At 40.6% G+C, this 19448-nt stretch overlaps 1 protein-coding gene across 2 annotated transcripts in view; it reads right to left on the bottom strand.

Annotated features, from left to right (window-relative positions):
• PRKAG2 (protein kinase AMP-activated non-catalytic subunit gamma 2) overlaps window positions 1-19448 on the bottom strand; it is a 221055-nt gene that overhangs the window by 20844 nt on the left and 180763 nt on the right. For both annotated transcript variants that reach the window (XM_081343218.1, XM_081343219.1), the window contains exons 6-8: window positions 12822-12931; window positions 9520-9601; window positions 7471-7529 (exon numbers count right to left, since the gene is read on the bottom strand). In XM_081343218.1, coding sequence (XP_081199344.1) covers window positions 7471-7529; window positions 9520-9601; window positions 12822-12931 — 251 coding nt within the window. The remainder of the gene's footprint in view (window positions 1-7470; window positions 7530-9519; window positions 9602-12821; window positions 12932-19448) is intronic.

Raw genomic sequence — 19448 nt, 5'->3', positions numbered from 1 at the left:
CCCACCCAGTAGGCCACGCCCACCCTGGCCATACCCACCCAGCCCCCTGAGGGCAACCGCAATGCTGATGCGGCCCTCAATGAAATTGAGCTTGACACCCCTGGTATAGAGCTTCTCCATCTTTGGCTGCAGAGCATATAGTCAATCTGATTTCTGTGTTGACCGTCTGGTGATGTCCATGTGTAAAGCCGTCTCTTGGGTTGTTGGAAAAGAGTGTTTGCTATGACCATCGTATTCTCTTGACAAAATTCTATCAGCCTGTGCCCTGCTTCATTTTGTACTCCAAGGCCAAAAAAGGCTAGACACTTATATTTTGAAAAGTCATTATTTTCCTTTGAATAAAAATATTGAGCACAGAAGAAAAGGGAACTTTAAGGTTGTTCTTTTCCAAGGGATGAGCTTTTGGGTAGTATGTATATGAGTATTCACCCTCAAGTAATTCCTGACTCCTGGCAACTGTCTAGACAAGTCCCTGAAGTTTTTCTTGACTTAATTCTTAGAAAGTGCCCCAAAGTCATCCAGCTGGCTTCATGCCTAAGAATAGAATAGGATAGGATAGGATAAGAGCTGGAGGGGACCTTGGAGCTCTTCTAGTCCATCCCCCTGCTCAAGCAGGAGAACCTATACCGTCTCAGACAGGTGACTGTCTAGTCTTTCAGTTCCTAACCTTGTACCTTTAACCACTACACCAAATTATCTCCATATAAGCAAGGGCTAGACCAGACATGTCAAACCCACGACGTCACGTGACGTCGTGCAACGTATCGGAACTTTCTCCCATTGCCGGCAATGGGATGGGCGCGGTTTCTCCATGACGCTCCGGCCCGCGGGCCGGCAGTTTGACACCCCTGGGCTAGACAGTAAACAAATTTAAAACTCAGCCAGAGCTTGCCAAAATTAGGAAAAAGATCAAATGCTCAGCATTATATACAGCTCTTCTATCTACATAGTAGAGTTCAGGATTCCAATTGTTAGAATTAAGAACTATATTCAGTTCACTATTATTTCCATCAACATTGCAAGTATGTTGCATTAAAGAGAAACAAAAATTGGTTGGAATACAAATTTCTCTAAAATTTTATTCTATAGTGCTTTGAAAAATAAATTTTATTTTCTGATATCAATGACATCCAACAGAATACTTGTCTGAACAGTGATAATCACCAAGTAACATTTCCTCCTACTTTACTTCCCCCCCCCCATTTTTAATCCTTTCCCCTCTTGGTTCTAACAAGTGAATGCTAAGTGAGAGTTCATGACTCCTGGGAGCTAGAATTATAAAATTGCCAAATCTAAGACATTGAAAACTATTATTATTCTTTCAAAAATGAAGACTACAGAACCAACTTGTATTTTAGTATAATGTTGCACGGTACATATCATATCTTACCACATTGTGCACACCAATGTGAATCACATCATTGTTACACTGAACAGAAGCTTACACTGATTAATTCATCACAGTTTACCCAATCCAAGTGGAAGGAAGTCAGGAAATTTTACAGAAAGTATATGTATAGTCAACAGTATACAAGGAGAATAGATCCTGCAAACAAAACTGTTCTTCCTCACTGTATTAAAATCTTGGTATTTGTGCAAATAAAAAATCATGCTTGCCCTGCTATTATTCATTTAAAATCAAACAGCTAACAGTACTTTACAAAATAACACCTTGGCGAAGAACGCAATTCAAATAAAATTTGCTCTCAGTAGAACTTCTCCTTTTAAAATAGTAGTAAAATTGAATGGCAAAACTGCTGGATTTTGCTAATGAAGTGAATGTTATATTTATCTTTTTTAAACCAAGCTAATAAAGCTTGTTAAACAACGTATTAATAAAAACTCAGTATGATTAAAAATAATGATCACACTACAATCAAGGCAATTCATATAGCAGCAGGCGTACTAGTCTCTAATGGCCTGGCAGCCTTCCAAAAGGCCCCCTGGATTGAAGCCATCCAGATCTCAGGAAGAAAACTGTTCCCCTAAAAAAGGTACTGCTGCAGTTAACTTTTATCAGTTTTCTTAATTAACCCAAGGAAAAAAATTAAACAGAAACATAAAAGCACAACAAACCCCTCTTATCACGTGTCAGGTGCCCCAGTGGAATAACAATGGAGAGACCCCAAGATGCCCAAAATCCCAACCCAGGACCTATGGAACAATTATTGAGACGCCTCAAGGTATACCAGTCACACAACAGCTACCTTCAAAGGTCTATGCTGAAGTTCCCAATGCCAATGCCCGGATCTTTTCATCACTATCTTGCACCAGACCATGTGCCGAGACCTTAATGGTTTACGCTTGGTACCAGGTTCTCATGACTTTGTCTACTTGATCCCCTGACCTTTCATCATGCAAACTTATAGCACATGGGATATCTGGTAACTGTACAGAGAAACAGGTGCCAATTTAAGTAATCTTGGGGTTTCTCTGCTATCATTCTGCTGGGGCTCCTAAGAGTTGAAGAAGGGTTTGCTGTTTATCATCTTGTTTGGTATGTTTGCTTTTAGGCTTCTGTTATCTCTCTGCTAAAGTTAATAATAAAGCTTAAAACCTCCTTACTTATTATTTTATTGTGCATGGGTCTTTAAAGAAAACAATTGTCTGGCACTTGCCACTGCCTGACACTTGACAAAACAATACTCACCTGTGTGGCAGCCTAAAGCACAGATTTTTCCAACTTTCGAGACAATAATACCTGTTGAATTTCCACCAATTCCATCTTCTCCTCGGTGGAAGGAACTTTGCTAGAGTTGGCAACCTTGATGTTGAACAACAGGGCCAGCTCTGGGCCATCTGCACATTCAGCCACAGACAAGCAAGACATCTGTTTTGTTGACTACATCCCTACCCCCCAGGTTTTTCTATTCATATTTATGAGTATTATGCACTCAAATATGTTCAGCAGTGAAAGGAATGTCCCTGCATTTGATTTTAAAAAATTGCTTTGTTCAATGTCATGAGAAAGTCACCTCATTCCAAATTATAGCAATTGTCAAGTTTCCGACGTATGGGCTTTTCAAGTAACTCTGAGGCATTGTTTACCTTAAAAGTCCTTTATTAGCCTAACAGACCGGCAAATGCTTGCTCGAAGGAAGCTGGAATCTGAAATCTCCACCCCTTGCACAATATATTAAAACACAATTCTCCACCTTTCTAGTTTTGTCATTAATCATATTCTCCAATTTAAAGAATCAGTTTCCCTTCCGTTAGAAAACCCACCAAGGTCTTATCTTCTTTAGTTAGAGATGGCCTTGAAGGTACAATCCTCCTCTTCCCCTCTCCCAACTTTAAACTGAATCTCTTAAAGCAATACACAAGTTTAACATATGAAATGGCTAATTCTTCAACTCTTGTCAAGCAATAACATTCGATGTTATCAGTGTTGACATCAACACTATATGAAAAAATGGTGCATGAAATCTATAATAAGATGGTGCACTGCATTGACTGGTTAAATTAGTTTAATTATTATTTACGCAATGGATCTAGGACAAGGCCACCAACTAGACCACCTGGCTTGATCAAGTATGAGATGAGCAGTGCTAAAATATACCATTCAATGCTGCAAACATAATAGCTGTTAAATGTCAGGATCATGCCAGATTTGTGTGTTTCAACAGGAAACTCCACTGGAGTCAGTCTTTGGGGAATACACAGGAAGGAAAATTCTTCATTCCATTTAACACATTAGTAGTTTGGCAATCCTGGTTGATAAGTAATCTACAGCTTGATTCACTTTTCTTTACTTGATATATATATATTGAATATTTCCTACTTATGACAGTGAGTAATTGTAGTTGAATGTACTGCTGCACGAAAGACAAAATAAGTGCAGATGCCACTTTAGGAAGTAAAGAAGATAAGCAAATGCAGTAATTGTACATTTGGGATTTGAAGACAGGATGAACAGAATTACTGTGGGAGGACAATCTGTTTCTTAACTAACCAGACTGTAACATTTAGATTTCCAAATACCAGTAAGTTTTTAAATTGGTTTTCCTTTCCTCTACATCTTTCAGATCATAAATGCCAATAGCAAGGGGTATCTGTGTTACAAATTGGCAAGGATAATTAATTTGCATATAAGAAACAGGATTACGTCTTTTAGAAAGATTAAATATCATATTTGCTTCAGCTGGCTCTGTGTATCACTTTAGCTACCGTATTTTCCGGCGTATAAGACAACTTTTTAACCCCTGAAAATCTTCTCAAAAGTTGGGGGGTCATCTTATACGCCGGGTCGTCTTATACGCCGGGAAAAAAACAAATCAGTCGAGCGTCCCCGTTCTTGCAAAGCCGGGCCGCCCCGCGCAACTGAGTTAACTCCGGCGCGGCTCCGGGACACGGCTAGGCGGGAGCGTCGGGCGGCTCTCCCCATGCGAAGGCGGTGCTGCCCATTGGCTCTTGGCCCGAGGGGAGGGCCTTGCGCCCGCCGGACTCACCTGTCACCAGCACCGCTCTCCCCCCCCCCGCAGGGATGTGCTTCCGCCGGGCGGTGCTGTCGGAGACGAGCCAGCCTGGTGGCCGGGATCGGAGCTGCGCCGGACTAAGAGGCCGTTTCGTGAGGCGAGAGGGGGGAAGGAGGAGGAGGAGTCCCCAGACGTGGCAGCTCTTCCCGCCGCCCGTGGAGCGAGGTCGGTGTCCTCATCAGCCGCCTTTGCCTTGGCCAGAAGGATGCAGGGTGGGCACTTTAAGAGGCAGGCAGGCGCGGCGTCCCAGGCGGGGCGTGGCAGTCGCTCTCCCGGTTTGGCAAGTTTCCCGGCGGGTGACCGAAGAGCAGCCTCTGCCGGCGCTTACTCCAATGCGCTGCAACTAGGAGTGCGAGCCGCCGAGGACGGGAGAAGCAGCCGCTCGGGCGCATCAGCGCAACCGAGACGAGCCAGCAGGCAGCCGGGATCGGAGCTGCACGCCGGACTAAGAGGCCGTTTTGTGAGGCGAGAGGGCGGCGGGAGGGGGGAAGGAGGAGGAGGAGTCCCCAGACGTGGCAGCTCTTCCCGCCGCCCATGGAGCGAGGTCGGTGTCCTCATCAGCCGCCTTTGCCTTGGCCAGAGGGATGCAGGGTGGGCACTTTAAGAGGCAGGCAGGCGCGGCATCCCAGGCGGGGCGTGGCAGTCGCGCTCCCGGTTTGGCAAGTTTCCCGGCGGGTGACCGAAGAGCAGCCTCTGCTGGCGCTTACTCCAATGCGCTGCAACTAGGAGTGCGAGCCGCCGAGGACGGGAGAAGCAGCCGCTCGGGCGCATCAGCGCAACCGAGACGAGCCAGCAGGCAGCCGGGATCGGAGCTGCGCGCCGGACTAAGAGGCCATTTCGTGAGGCGAGAGGGCGGCGGGAGGGGGGAAGGAGGAGTCCCCAGACGTGGCAGCTCTTTCCGCCGCCCGTGGAGCGAGGTCGGTGTCCTCATCAGCTGCCTTTGCCTTGGCCAGAGGGATGCAGGGTGGGCACTTTAAGAGGCAGGCAGGCGCGGCATCCCAGGAGGGGCATGGGCGCGGCAGTCGCTCTCCCGGTTTGGCAAGTTTCCCGGCGGGTGACCAAAGAGCAGCCTCTGCCGGCGCTTACTCCAATGCGCTGCAACTCCAATGCACGCCCAGTCCAGCTCCATGAGGGGCAGGGCGGGAAGCCGGCCGGGAAGAGGGACTGGGAGCCCGGGCCGAGCGCGCCTCGGCCGACGGTGAGAGGGAAGCGCACGAGTTCTAAAAAAGAGGCTGCGGGCGGAGCTGCCCCGCCCTGCGCCCAATGGGAGAAGTTCAAGGCCTGGGGGGGGAAGCAGGAGGGGCGCCGGCCGTGGCGGGGTGGCGGCTGCCCTCCGGCGCTGCCTGCCACCTGGGAAACGCTGCGCCTCGGGGGCCTGCAGAAGCGCGGGAGCAGCGGGAGGGCCGGCGGGGCCAGTCGGGCCTTCGCCTCCTCTGTGACGGGCAGGGCATGTAAGTATTTTCCGGCGTATAAGACAAAACCTTGAAAATCTTCTTAAAAGTAGGGGGTCGTCTTATACGCCGGGTCGTCTTATACGCCGGAAAATACGGTATGTCCATTTCTAAAACTGTTGTGTAAAGTTCCAGGTGGAAAAAGTATCTTGACTATTTTCATTGTCTCAAATTCAGTAAAACAAAAAAATATCAGGACAAGGAAAAAATATTTAGTGGTTTTCCCACAACACATCCTCTAACTTACTGAAAGGTAAATACAGGAAATTATTATGGTTCATCACACAATCAGCCAGATTCAGACCAGATTTGGCATTTTATCCACCTATCAAGCCTTTCTAAGGACCTGGGATACACAAATGTTTTTATCTGATATTAGAAGTATTGTTGCATGATGTAAGCTGTTCCAAGTAAAACTTCCTTTTGCAATTGACTGATGGTGAATTTGTCAACGCTGATGGTATTCAAGGGGCACTCCAGTTATTTTGGGATTGCATCCGAGGTGCCTATTATTATTGGTACTACCTTTGCTTTCTTTTGCCACAGTCAATTCTATTTCCACTTACATCACTTCATATTCTGTTATCTACTCTAGCTCTTTCTCTTTTCAACTGTCTCCAGAAACTGCCATATCAAAAAATAACTTATGTAAATGAATGCATATTCTACGAATATGCCAGATACATGACTGAACAGAGAAACAGATCAACAAGTATCAAATATGTGCATTTGAACAATGTAAGGTAGAAATATTTCATTTTTCAGTTATTGGCAGGTTCAAATACAGCTGTTATATTCAAATATCAGGAATAACTAATTTCAGGCTGGATACAAAACCTACATTGAAACATAAGATGTCTTCCTAATAACTGTGATGTGTCAAATTGAAATGTGCATCACATCACAACATTAGCTCTGCCCTTTTGTACTTGTACTGCAGCATGGCATGCAAGTATATAAAAGGTGGAGTTTGTATAGTGATACTTGTTTACTTACTAGCCATGCCCCATCTCCAGAAACTCTGTCTGAAAACTTCAGAGTATTTAGATTCTGATACAATGTTGCTCTACTGTTAATTATTGTAAGTTGGCTCCTGAGTACACTAGGCTGAGAGTTACTGATTTATTCAAAGTCCACTAATTATATATATAGCTATTTAAGCTGCACATTGAATTTAAGTTTCTGCAGTCAAATACTAACCAATCACACTAGATCTATTCCACTGTTTGTACATTTCCCAAAACACATCAATGTATTTTTACATTCTTCTGGGCCAAATTAAGCATTACTGCCATCTAGGGAACATATTTTTTTCTTTTCATTTGGCAATAATCAGCCACAATATTAATGAAAAAATAAGGCACACAAATCCCTGTTCAGTTTTACACACAAAGTACAGAGAAGTTGGAAAACTCCATATTTACGTACAAGCCAGAATGGCATTCTTTCTCTTAACCATTACTTTTAACCATTTTTATATTAATACTTTTATTTCAGGCACCCTGTTTTATCTGTAAAAGCTGTAATTATGAGGTGGAACCTACCATTGGAGACTTGTAGTATCTATGCAGTATATTAATGAAATCTGTAATAGTTAACATTCCTGTAACAAGGCAAAGAAAAAGCACATTTAATCCAATTTTCCAATCTGTTTTTAACGTTGTTAAACTTTACCGAATTACTGGTAAGTGACAGAAAGCCCAGTGAAGTCTTGGAAATATGCACGAACACAGTAATGTTTATTCTTCACAAATCACATTAAGAGTTGTGATATCATAATTATCCCACAAAATTTAATGTTTTAATATCTCTTCCACCAAAGAGCTAGAATTGTTTTTCAGTTAAAGTAAAATTTGACTGATACATAGGAGTTCCCCACTATTCTGTGCTTATTAAGAATTCTATCTTAGTTTATTAAAAGCATAAAGTGCATACAAATTCTAAACTTGTCTTCTGAAGTGCCAGAATTTAATATAATGCTTCATGTAAATAGCCTCCAATACTGAAGTTTAGTGGAAGACATCTAAAAATAAATTATGACTATATCCTTATTTCGGAATAGTCTTATTTAGAATAGCAAGTTGGAGTCTTCAATCAGAATGAAAAAAAATAAAAGCAGATACCTGATTAATATAAATTGGATACAGCTAAAACATTTGAAATACAACTGGACTTACGTGCAAGAAAAACTGCCCATATTTCTTAAGCACAGCCAAATATAATCTTTGAACACTCTTCTATTGTACTCAAAAATGACAAACTTTGTTCAGAACTGAGTTCTAAATCTTAATGCTGTCTTATACGTTTTCCAGACCTGATCCAAAATCAGTGTCACTTTCTTTAAAATGGTCAGTATCAAAATGCAAAGCTTCATGAGAAATCTTTCATACACTTGCATTCTTTTCTTCATTTTGTGGCTGAAATTATCAGATATGATAGCAAGTCCTATTTTCTATTTGTATGAGCTGTAACAAGCCTTGTGCTTAATATTTATTTACTCCATTGTCCTTTCCTCTGTCATGAGTGCAAGGAGATTGGGAAGTTTTTACCTCTGAGTTAAATACAGTTTCCTTTATAGTGTGAACTTAATGAGGTGTTGTTTGTTTAAAATCTAGTTAATGGCCAAATAGACTATGTACCACATATTATATAGGGACGCGGTGGCTCAGTGAGTTAGGATGCTGAGCTTGTCGAACTGAAGGTCGGCAGTTTGGTGGGTCGAATCCCAAGTGCCCCATAACAGAGTGAGCGCCTGTTACTTGTCCCAGCTTCTGCCAACATAGCAGTTCGAAAGCACGTAAAAATGCAAGTAGAAAAATAGGGACCACTATGGTGGGAAGGTAACAGCGTTCCCTGCGCCTTTGGCGTCTAGTCATGCCGGCCACATGACCACAGAGACGTCCTCGGACAAGGGCTGGCTCTTCGGCTTTGAAATGGAGATGAGCACTGGCCCCTAGAGTTTGAAATGACTAGCACGCATGTGTGGGGGAACCTTTACCTTTACCTTACAACATATTATACCACAGTACAAATGCAAGAATATAAAGAAATCATACACAAATTCAGATATCACTTTCAAATGTTTATAAATTGGAAGTTTCCAATGCTTTTCTCACATGGGCTTGTCACTTAGCAGAAAACCATGTTTTCCCAATACAAGATAATATTGATTTAATGCATGGGTGGGGAGAAGGTAGGTCTATTACTCTCAACCATCCACTTAATCACCAATTATATGAACTGCAGCAATCGTGTTATCACACTAATTACACAATTCACATCAATTGCTTAATAACAGCATGGCCAAAATGATGCAAATCACTATGGATGACCTAACATTAATTCAAATGTAGTTGCTTCATCTGAACTACTTCGGTTATATCAGATTTGTCCATTATTTTGGAGGCATGTCCAGACAGAAATTTGGTCCGTTGCATCCAAAATCTGCTAAATGGAAGTTCATTAAATTGAATTTCTACTATATATCTGAAGCCTTATTTTTTAGTATAAAAGAAAAAAGTAAAAAAAGCAGAAGGAAAAAAAGTCTCTAATGCTATTTTTCTATAATTTCATACCAACAAATATCATCCTACCTACAAAGCTTTGTTTTTTACTCTCCCACAGTGGAGCTGCTCGAACACCATTTGCCACTAACGCAAAGAAAGCTTTCTTTACCTGAAAAAAGAAAAACACAACCAATTACCTTACAGGAACCTATTTAGAAAGATATATCCATCTGAATTTAAAACACACACGTACACCACCGCCCCCCCAAAAAACTGCAATAGTTGCATGGCAGGGATCATTTTTTTAGAAAATTAAAAAAAATATTTATGACTAAATTGAAACTGAAGAAATGAGGCAGAAATTAAATACACTGGTATGTATGTAAGAGAAGAGGTCATTTAATTTTTGCCTTCCTTTCTCATCTGCAAGATTCAAAGACATAGTAACTGCTTATTTTATAATAAATCTGCAATGTAATTATACATTTTTCAGGAAAAAAGTAGAAAAAAATCACTTGCAGTTACTTTTGCTTTTAGTCAGTATTAAAAAAATCATTTCTTATCATCCCAGTAACATGGCATGACTAGCACCATTCAAGAAAATTTATAAGGAAAATGATAGTGTATGTGTTACATGTCTGTTTCAAAATTATCAGATTTTAGTCCGAAAAACTAGGATCCTTACAAATGGGAGCTAATGTTCAATAACCACACTATTAAAATGAATTTAATGGAGTTTCCAAATAACATTATTTGTAATCTTGGTTTTCTCCAGACATTTCTCATTCTTTGGTCAAGTTTTTTTTATATTACCCAATTTGAACCTATATTGAAATTAGAGGTTTATCTAAAATAAAAATGATGTGAATTGCTGTCAATTTTAAAACCATTTTTACCCTGCTATCTTCCAGTCCTGATTTCTAAATCCATAATAAAATATTTTAAGGTCTCATGCATAAAACCATTTTCTGCAGAAAGATTACCCATTTGTTGAGCTGCATAATTCTGCATCTGAGACAGGCTGAAGACTACCTGCCCAACTTGTTTGCCTCTTCTCCAGTGATATTCTGACTACAAGGGAGATGGATTCCTTGCTTCTCCAACCACTCCCCTCCTTTAAAATGGATCAATTTACCATAAAACCAAGAAAATGCAAGAAATTGCAGGCTGCCTTTTCATGCACAAAATGAAGGTATAATTGGAAGAATTTTCCTCTTGTATTACTATAGAAAAAGAATTCTATACTAGCAGCTGCTTTAAAGGGAAGTTCTGGTTGTTCATTTCCTCTCCTTACAGATTGATCTTTTAAACAAGTCAGTTCATTATAGATTTTGAGGGGCAACTTCCCCTCTTTTGAATGATTACAATTGAATGTATGCTGTGATTTGAGATGCAACTTAATAAATTCTTCAAATCTTTTCTGGGAAATACACCTTTCTGTACACCACTAGATGGTATCCAAGAGAGATGAAAGCCCAATTCTTTACAGCCACATGTAAAATGTCTTCTGGCTGCCTTGGCCATGTAAGGCAGATGAGCACTGTGTCCTAAAGCTGGACACGACTGGACAGGGAAACTTTTATCTTTACCGGTAGTAGGACAACAGTAATAAGTATCACTTATGTTCACACATAAAAAGGTAAAGGTTCCCTCGCACATGCGTGCTAGTCGTTTCCGACTCTAGGGGCCGGTGCTCATCTCCGTTTCAAAGCCGAAGAGCCAGCGCTTGTCCGAGGACGTCTCCGTGGTCATGTGGCCGGCATGACTAGACGCCAAAGGCGCACGGAACGCTGTTACCTTCCCACCGTAGTGGTCCCTATTTTTCTACTTGCATTTTTACGTGCTTTCGAACTGCTAGGTTGGCAGAAGCTGGGACGAGTAACAGGCGCTCACTCTGTTACGCGGCACTCAGGTTTCGACCCACCAAACTGCCGATCTTCTGATCGACAAGCTCAGTGTCCTAACCCACTGAGCCACCACGTCCCTGATGTTCACACATACACATACCAAATATCATACAAAAATATTATCAAGAATGTTGAATTTAATCACAGCAGCAAGACTCTTAATAGGTCAACATTGGAAAAAGGAGGAACTGCCGACTATAGAAGAATGGACTCTAAAAGTTTCTGACCTGGCGGAAATGGCAAAGATTTCGGCTTATTTGAAAGACCATTCGCAAGAACGTTATATTATGGAGTGGAAAAAGTGGATTGATTATATCCAGAACAAATATGGGACTAAAAGGTTTCACCTAGCATTTGAATAAGTTTTCTTTTCTTTTTTTTTCTTTCCTTTTTTATGTAATATTAGTATTGCTTGTAGTCATTTCATATGAGCTAGAGTGCGATAGACTTAATAGTTTATTGTTGTTAGCATATGGATGTTTATGATTGTTCTCTGTTTTTATACCTTGTACTTAGCTCTGGGAAGTCGGGGGGGGGAATGGGGGGGAGGGATAGGGAGGGTTAGGTAGGGGTGGGGGGAGGGAGGGGGGATTGTTAAAGATAAAATGTATTGTAAAACTTTTCAATAAAAAAAATATTATCAAGAACTCTCATTTCAAAATGTTGGGGAAATGTCAGATTCAGCTGAGAGCCCTGCAGCAAGGCAGATAGAGGCCTCTTCATAAAGTCAAACGGCAGCATATAGTACAAGCTTAGGTTATTACACAAATCTTTCAAAAACTGAATAGGATCAATGATACAATGTACAAACATATCCCGATTATCTGAGGTTCGGTGAGATTTGCTGGTGGGGCATAATGACAGGGGAGGATATGCAGGTGGGGAAGACTTATCCCAGGGACCTGCAAATTTCCCTGCCAGCTTCTGGGGAAGCTGTCAGGGAAGCCTGCAATGGAGAGCACCTAATTGTGGGAGAATGTAACCATTCATAAATGTGAGCCAGCTATCTAGCACTCAAAATGCAATCCCATAACAGGTGACTGAAGTACTGGGAGGGCTAGAACTCCAAGGAGTAGTCATAGCTTCCATTCATTCAGTGCTGTCGTAATTCTGAATGATTGCTGAACGAATGGTCATTAATTGAGTATATCAGAACTGAAATAAGAGATAGCTTAGAGAACAAAATGTGCTATTTCCATCTGGATGATGGTGAACTGCCTACTAGAACATGCTGTTCTGGGCAATTCGATGGGTTTTGAACTGGAAGTAGATTAAGGGATTTTTGCACTTTCCAAAGATTTATGCTACTTTATAATCTACCCAACGGTGAACTTGTGCTTGCAATTACATCAGAAAAGGATACCAGCATATTCAAATATGAACTAATGTCATCGCTAATAACATTTCTTTTTGTTGTTGTTGTTTCTTACAGACACAAGACAACTAACTGTAAAGAAATGAATCTCCCAAAGGGAAACTCACCTGTAGTGTAGTGTCAAAAACCACAAGCTTTGAGCTTGTTGGAACAATATCGTAACACTTATGTGACTTCATGAATCGCATGTAGATATCACTTTCTGATTCACCAACAGCTGTAAGAAAATATTTAAAGATTTTGTAAAAAACAATCCATCTTGACAGTATTTTAAATAAAAGTGTAGAGAATATTTTTCAATGTTTGCAGCTTTTTTTACACACTCTTTTAGAAAAAAAGTGATCATTCTTTTCCAAACGTACCCCAAATGCTTTAAACTATAATTCCCATAAGCCCCTAATTAGCATGGCCAGCTTTTATGAACTTATATAGGTTAAGGTATCTAGTTTACTACATTAGATTGGTAACTTGTCATCCATGAAACATCTGATTTAAATGTAACAGAATGGACACATATAAACAAATTTAAAAGAAAAAAACATCTGATCTGTGTTTCTCTAACAAAATATAATCTTGTCTGCTTATTTATTTAACTCCGGATTAATGTTTACAATTATTGATTTCTTACAGTTGGAATCTATAGTCCAGTGATCTCTTGTAAGCTGAATGAATGCATACTAGTCTGATTCCATTCTGATTCTAATCAGAATGGGAAGAACGTATTACATTTTGACTTTCAGCAATTATTTATCCTTATTTAATATACTGTATTATATTAATGCTTTATACTCACGCCCATTTATACCAGAAGAAATGCGGAGGGGTCCAGATTCATTACAAAACGATAAAGCTGCAAGATTTGATGGCATATACCCAGAGCTATTGCAGAACTGTGGACCAGCAACTAAATGTTGGCTTGCCTCCTTTTTTTAGTACCAAACTATACTCAGGATGGCTGCCTCCTATATTCAAGAAGAGCAAAATTATGGCAATTTTGAAACCAGGGAAGGATTCAAGCCTTCCACCAAGTTACAGGCCAACTGCTCTTCTCTATTGCACCTACAAATGTTTAGAAAGACTAGTGTTAAACCAGGGGTTTCCAATCAGGGGTGTGAGACAATATTCCAGGGGTGCAAAAACTTGGGTTTTCAAAATTATAGTCAATATGCATAATTTGCTAACATTATTTCAAACTTTTGTAAAGGGTGCGAGAATATATCAGAAGCGTTCTAGGGGCGTGGGGTATAGAAAGGGTTGGGAGCCGCTATGTTAAACAGAATACCCTAGCAGTAGAATCTGTAATCCAAGTAGAACAAGCTGGATTTCGCCCCAAATATGATTGTAGTGATTAAATCCTTGCACTAACTTCCTATCTGGAGAACGGATTCCAAGCAAAATGAAAAACGTCTGTGTTTTTCTAGACCTCTTGGCAACCTATGATACCATTTGGAGAGAAGGACTTCAGTATTCTGTCATAATACCATTCAACAGCAGGTTGAATAACAGGTTATTTCAAGTTTTCACAGAATTCAATAGAAGCAGATATCCTAAATTGAATAAGGGACTCCACAAGGATCAGTGCTAACTCCTGCTCTTTTTAATGTGTACATTCATAACCTGCCAGAAACTGTTTCTTGGAAATTTATCTATGTCAATAATAACAATCTCACAGCCCAAAGAATCAACTTTAGTAATGCAGAGGACATCCTTTCTCAAGATCTCCAGAAGTTGGATGACTACTCCAAAAAAATGATGCCTCCAATCTAGTCTAACAGAAACAGAAGAAGCCATATTCCACCTCAACAATAAGTATGCAAATTACCAGCCTTTGGTGAAATTCCGGAACCAGATTTTACAATGTAATACCGTAGTTTCCGGCGTATAAGACGACTTTTAAACCCATGAAAATCTTCTCAAACAAAAGTCAGGGGTCGTCTTATACGCCGGGTGCTGAAACTTTAGGGACAGGGCTGGCTGGAAAACCTGGAGCGGATCTCCTATTTAGTCTGCGCAGAGAAAGCGGGACCAATTGGAGTAGAAGCTGCAGTCTGTGATTTTTTACAGGCTGGGGTCTGGGTGTCTTTCCTTCTAAAGTTGAAGAGCATCTGTAGTCTATCCCAACTTGAAAGGCAGGTGGGGAATGCCGCAGTCAGAGCAGCTGCTTAGCTCTAAGGACACATTTGACTCAGGAACTGGGCGGGCTGGCTGGAAAACCTGGAGCGGATCTCCCATTTGGTCTTTTTTTTAAAATCCCATTTATATCCCGCCCTTCTTCGAAGACTCAGGGCGGCTTACAATTTAAAAAGCACAAATCAATGTGCTTAGCAATAGCCTTCATTCTATGTATATGCCTGCTTATTAGAGCTTTCACCCACCCCACCCCCAAGCAGCATTATTACAAAGTCAGCTTATTGCTCCCAACAATCTGGGTCCTCATTTTACCTACCTCGGAAGGATGGAAGGCTGAGTCAACCTTGAGCCTGGTGGGATGCGAACCTGCACTAATTGCAGGCAGCTGGTGTTACTTAAGGCTCTGCGCAAGGAAAGCTTTAGAGTGAATTAGGAAAAGTGAAAAAGTGAATTAGGAAAATAGGGAACGGTTGCTGGAATTGGGTATGTGTAGTTTAATGAGGAGAAGGGTGAGGGGTGACATGATAGCAGTGTTCCAATATCTCAGGGGCTGCCACAAAGAAGAGGGAGTCAAGCTATTCTCCAAAACACCTGAAAGCAGGACAAGAAGCAACGGATGGAAACTAGTCAAGGAGAGAAGCAACCTAGAACTAAGGAGAAATTTCCTGACAGTTAGAACAATTAACCAGTGGAACAACCTACCTCCAGAAGTGGTGAATGCTCCAACACTGGAAGTTTTTAAGAAGAGACTGGACAGCCATTTGTATGAAATGGTATAGGGTTTCCTGCCTTAGCAGGGGTTGGACTAGATGACCTCCAAGGTCCCTTCCAACTTATTATTATTGTTATTGTTGTTATTGTTATTGTTATTATTGTTATTAAGTTTAATCCACTTGCACTGTTTTGTTTACATGTTTGATGACAAACAGCCTTATAAGTGACAGTTTTTCTACTAAGTACCTGCATGTCATAAGCATTTGAATTAAAATTACCATATTAAAATCAAATCTGATGTTTTTAATTTTTATTTGGTGTGCGTTGGAAGAGGGGTAGACTTATATGGCGAGTATAGCCCAAACCCTATAATTTAACAGGAAATGTAGGGGGTCGTCTTATACGCCCAGTCGTCTTATACGCCGGAAAATACGGTAATTCTCGAAAGTACCTGGGGGTAACACTGGACAAATCTCTAATCTTCCAACACCTGAAAAATCAACTACAAAATTGGAAAACTGCAACAATTTACTGAACAGACTGGATGGAACTTTCTGGGGTGCTAACACCCTACAAACAACAGCCTGGTTTACTCCATAGCTGGATATTGCACCAATATGTGGATTAGCAGTACTCACACACAAAAGGTCGATGTCCAACTCTGCCAGACAATGCATATCATCTCTGGCATGCTGTATCCCACTCCTGTGCATTGTTTACTACTACTAAGCAATATCATACCACTCCTCATTGAAGAAAACATAACTCTTGTTCAGCTATGGTTAAGGAAGCTGAACAGCAAGGCCCTCCCTATTCACAGGACAATGCACAGGCCATCACAAGATTGAAATTCCATAGGCCAGCATAGAAAACTGCTATTTACTTAACATCTACCTAGTTCAGCTCTGAGAACTCTTGGAGAAAGGATTGGTCCAGGCTACCTTCGGGAGAAGGGTGGTATACAAATAAAATTATTAATAATAATAGTAATACCTTCTTGTGGCCTGACCAATAGCGATCTCTCTACCAAACCACCTGTCTTGTTCCATCTGTACAAAACTGAACAGAATCAAGTGTGATATGGAAGAAGCACCTCTGCCATGTATCAGTGGGGATGGAAAGATTCCTTTTGTTGCGATTGTAGGGCTGATGTGCAAAATCTTAAACATATTCTGCAAGATTGCCTATGATGTGCGTTCTCTAGTTCCCTAGCAGATCTGCACAAAGCAACACCAAAGGCAGTTACCTGGATAGCTGAACTGGACAACCAGTTATGAGGCCACTGCTGTACCCCTGTAGAAATTTTGTAATTACATACATTGTGTGTGTATGTTTACTTCTCTTCTGTCAAGTTCTCATCATATGTTTAATAATAATAACAATAATGATGATGATGATGATGATGATAATGGGTTTTGGTTGAAACAGCTAACTGTTATATACCCACTCATTGCCAAGCAGTTCAACAATGTACTACAAGGAGGAGAAATTGAAAAGTGGCTAACAACTGGGAAAACCTACCTAATAATGAAAAATCCAGCAAAAGGGGCAACACCAGGCAACTACAGGCCAATTACCTGCTTACCAACAACTTTCAAATTGCTAACTGTTGTGGTAGCTGATGCAGTACAACAGCATCTAGTTGAAAACAATCTCTTTCCACCCGAGCAGAAAGGAAACTGCCCCAATAGCAAAGGAACAAAAGATCAACTCCTAATAGACAAAATGATCTTGGAAAACTTCAAGAAAAGGAAGATCAACCTGAATGTGGCATGGATTGGCTACAAAAAGGCATTTGACTCTTGGCCACATGACTGGATAATCAAGTGCCTAGAAATAACAGGAGTCAGTAGAAACATCAGAAAATCTGTGCAAAGATCGATGGCAGAATGGAAGACACAGTTGCAGGTCAATGGTGAAAGACTGGGAGAGGTTAATATCAAGAGAGGAATATTTCAAGGAGATTCATTATCACCACTACTATTTGTTATTGCACTGTTTCTTCTGTCAACAATACTGAATAACTCAGGACATGGCTATCAAACATCAAAAACATCTGCCAGACTATCCCACCTCCTTTACATAGATGATCTGAAGCTGTATGGAAAAACATCATCTGAAATAGAATCGCTGCTGAACACTGTCCATATATAAAGATATTGCAATGGAGTTTGGCTTGGACAAATGTACCACACTTACTCTCAAACAAGGAAAAATAGGGAAAACTGAAGGAATCAAGATGCCCCACGAAAATAACATTAAGAGTCTGGATGAGGAAGATTACTACAAATACTTGGGTATCCTTCATGCTGACAATATCAAGCACACTGAAGTCAAGAAAAAGATTAGAGGTGAATACATCAAGAGAGTGAAGAAGATCTTAAAGTCCAAACTCAATGGAGGAAATACCATGAAGGCAAACACCTGGGCAATTCCAGTCATTAGATACACAGCTGGAATAGTGGACTGGACTCAAGCATAACTAAAAGCAATGGATAGGAAGACCAGAAAAATAATGACAATAAATCATGCCCTTCATCCACGCAGTGACATTGACAGACTCTTATCTACCAAGGCAAATAGGTGGATGTGGAAAGCTGCAAGTACATCAGATGGTTGAAGAAGAAAAAATGGTTTTGGAAGAATATCTGAAGGACAATGATGAAGATGCACTGAAATTAGTATATCAGGAAGGCTTACTGACTACTGGAGAGACCAAACTGGCCTACAAGGAAGACCAAATGAAGAACAGAATCAAGGCATGGGAAGACAAAGCACTACATGGCCAGTACATTAAAAAAAGCTGGGAAAGCAGATAATAATAAGACCTGGCAATGGCTAAGAGCAGGAAAGCTGAAGAAAGAGACTGAGGCACTAATTCTGGCTGCCCAAGACCAAGCCTTAGGGACAAACGCATACAAAGTCAAAATTGAGAAGACAGCAACAGACAGTAAGTGCTGCCTATGCAAAGAAGCTGAAGAAACAGTGGACCACCTGGTAAGCTGCTGCAAGAAGATTGCACAGACTGACTACAAGCAGCGGCATGACAAAGTAGCAACAATGGTGCATTGGAAGATCTGTAAGAAATATCATTTGCGTGTAAGCAAGAACTGGTGGGATCATAAAATAGAGAAAGTCATAGAAAATGATAAAGTTAAACTGCTCTGAAACTTCAGAATTCAAACAGACAAGCACCCGCAACATAACACCCCGGACTTAACAATTGTCGATAAGAAAGACAAAAAAGTCTGGATAGTGGACGTGGCAGTGCCTGGAGACAGCAGAATAGACGAGAAAGAACTGGAGAAGATAACAAAATACAAAGACCTACAAATAGAAATAGAAAGACTGTGGCAAAGGCAAGCAAGGGTAGTAGTACCAATAGTAATAGGGGCCTTGGGTGCAATCCCAAAACAACTGGAGCACCACTTGAACACCACTGGCATTGACAAATTCGCCATTAGTCAACTGCAAAAGGAGGCCTTATTAGGAACTGCTTCCATCCTGTGACGATATCTGTAGTACCATCAAACATCCACATCTGCCTATCCCAGGTCCTTGGTAAGGACTCGATAGGTAGACAAAAATGCCAAATCCAGTCTGAACATCTGGCTGACTGTGTGATGAATAATAATATAATAATATAATTAATATAATATAATATAATATAATATAATATAATAATATAATATAATATAATATAATATAATATAATATAATATAATATAATATAATATAATATAATATAATATAATATAATATAATATAATATAATATAATATAATATAATATAATATAATAATATAATATAAATATATTTGATTTGGGCTATGATATATCCTGGGCTGTGTCAAAGGATGGGTGTTTTACAGCATTTTAAGGGTTAACTA

This window comes from Vipera berus (genome assembly GCF_964194415.1).
Source record: "Vipera berus genome assembly, chromosome: Z".
In the NCBI taxonomy this organism is placed as follows: Eukaryota; Metazoa; Chordata; class Lepidosauria; order Squamata; family Viperidae; genus Vipera; species Vipera berus.
This window is presented reverse-complemented; position numbering and strand designations above follow the sequence as displayed.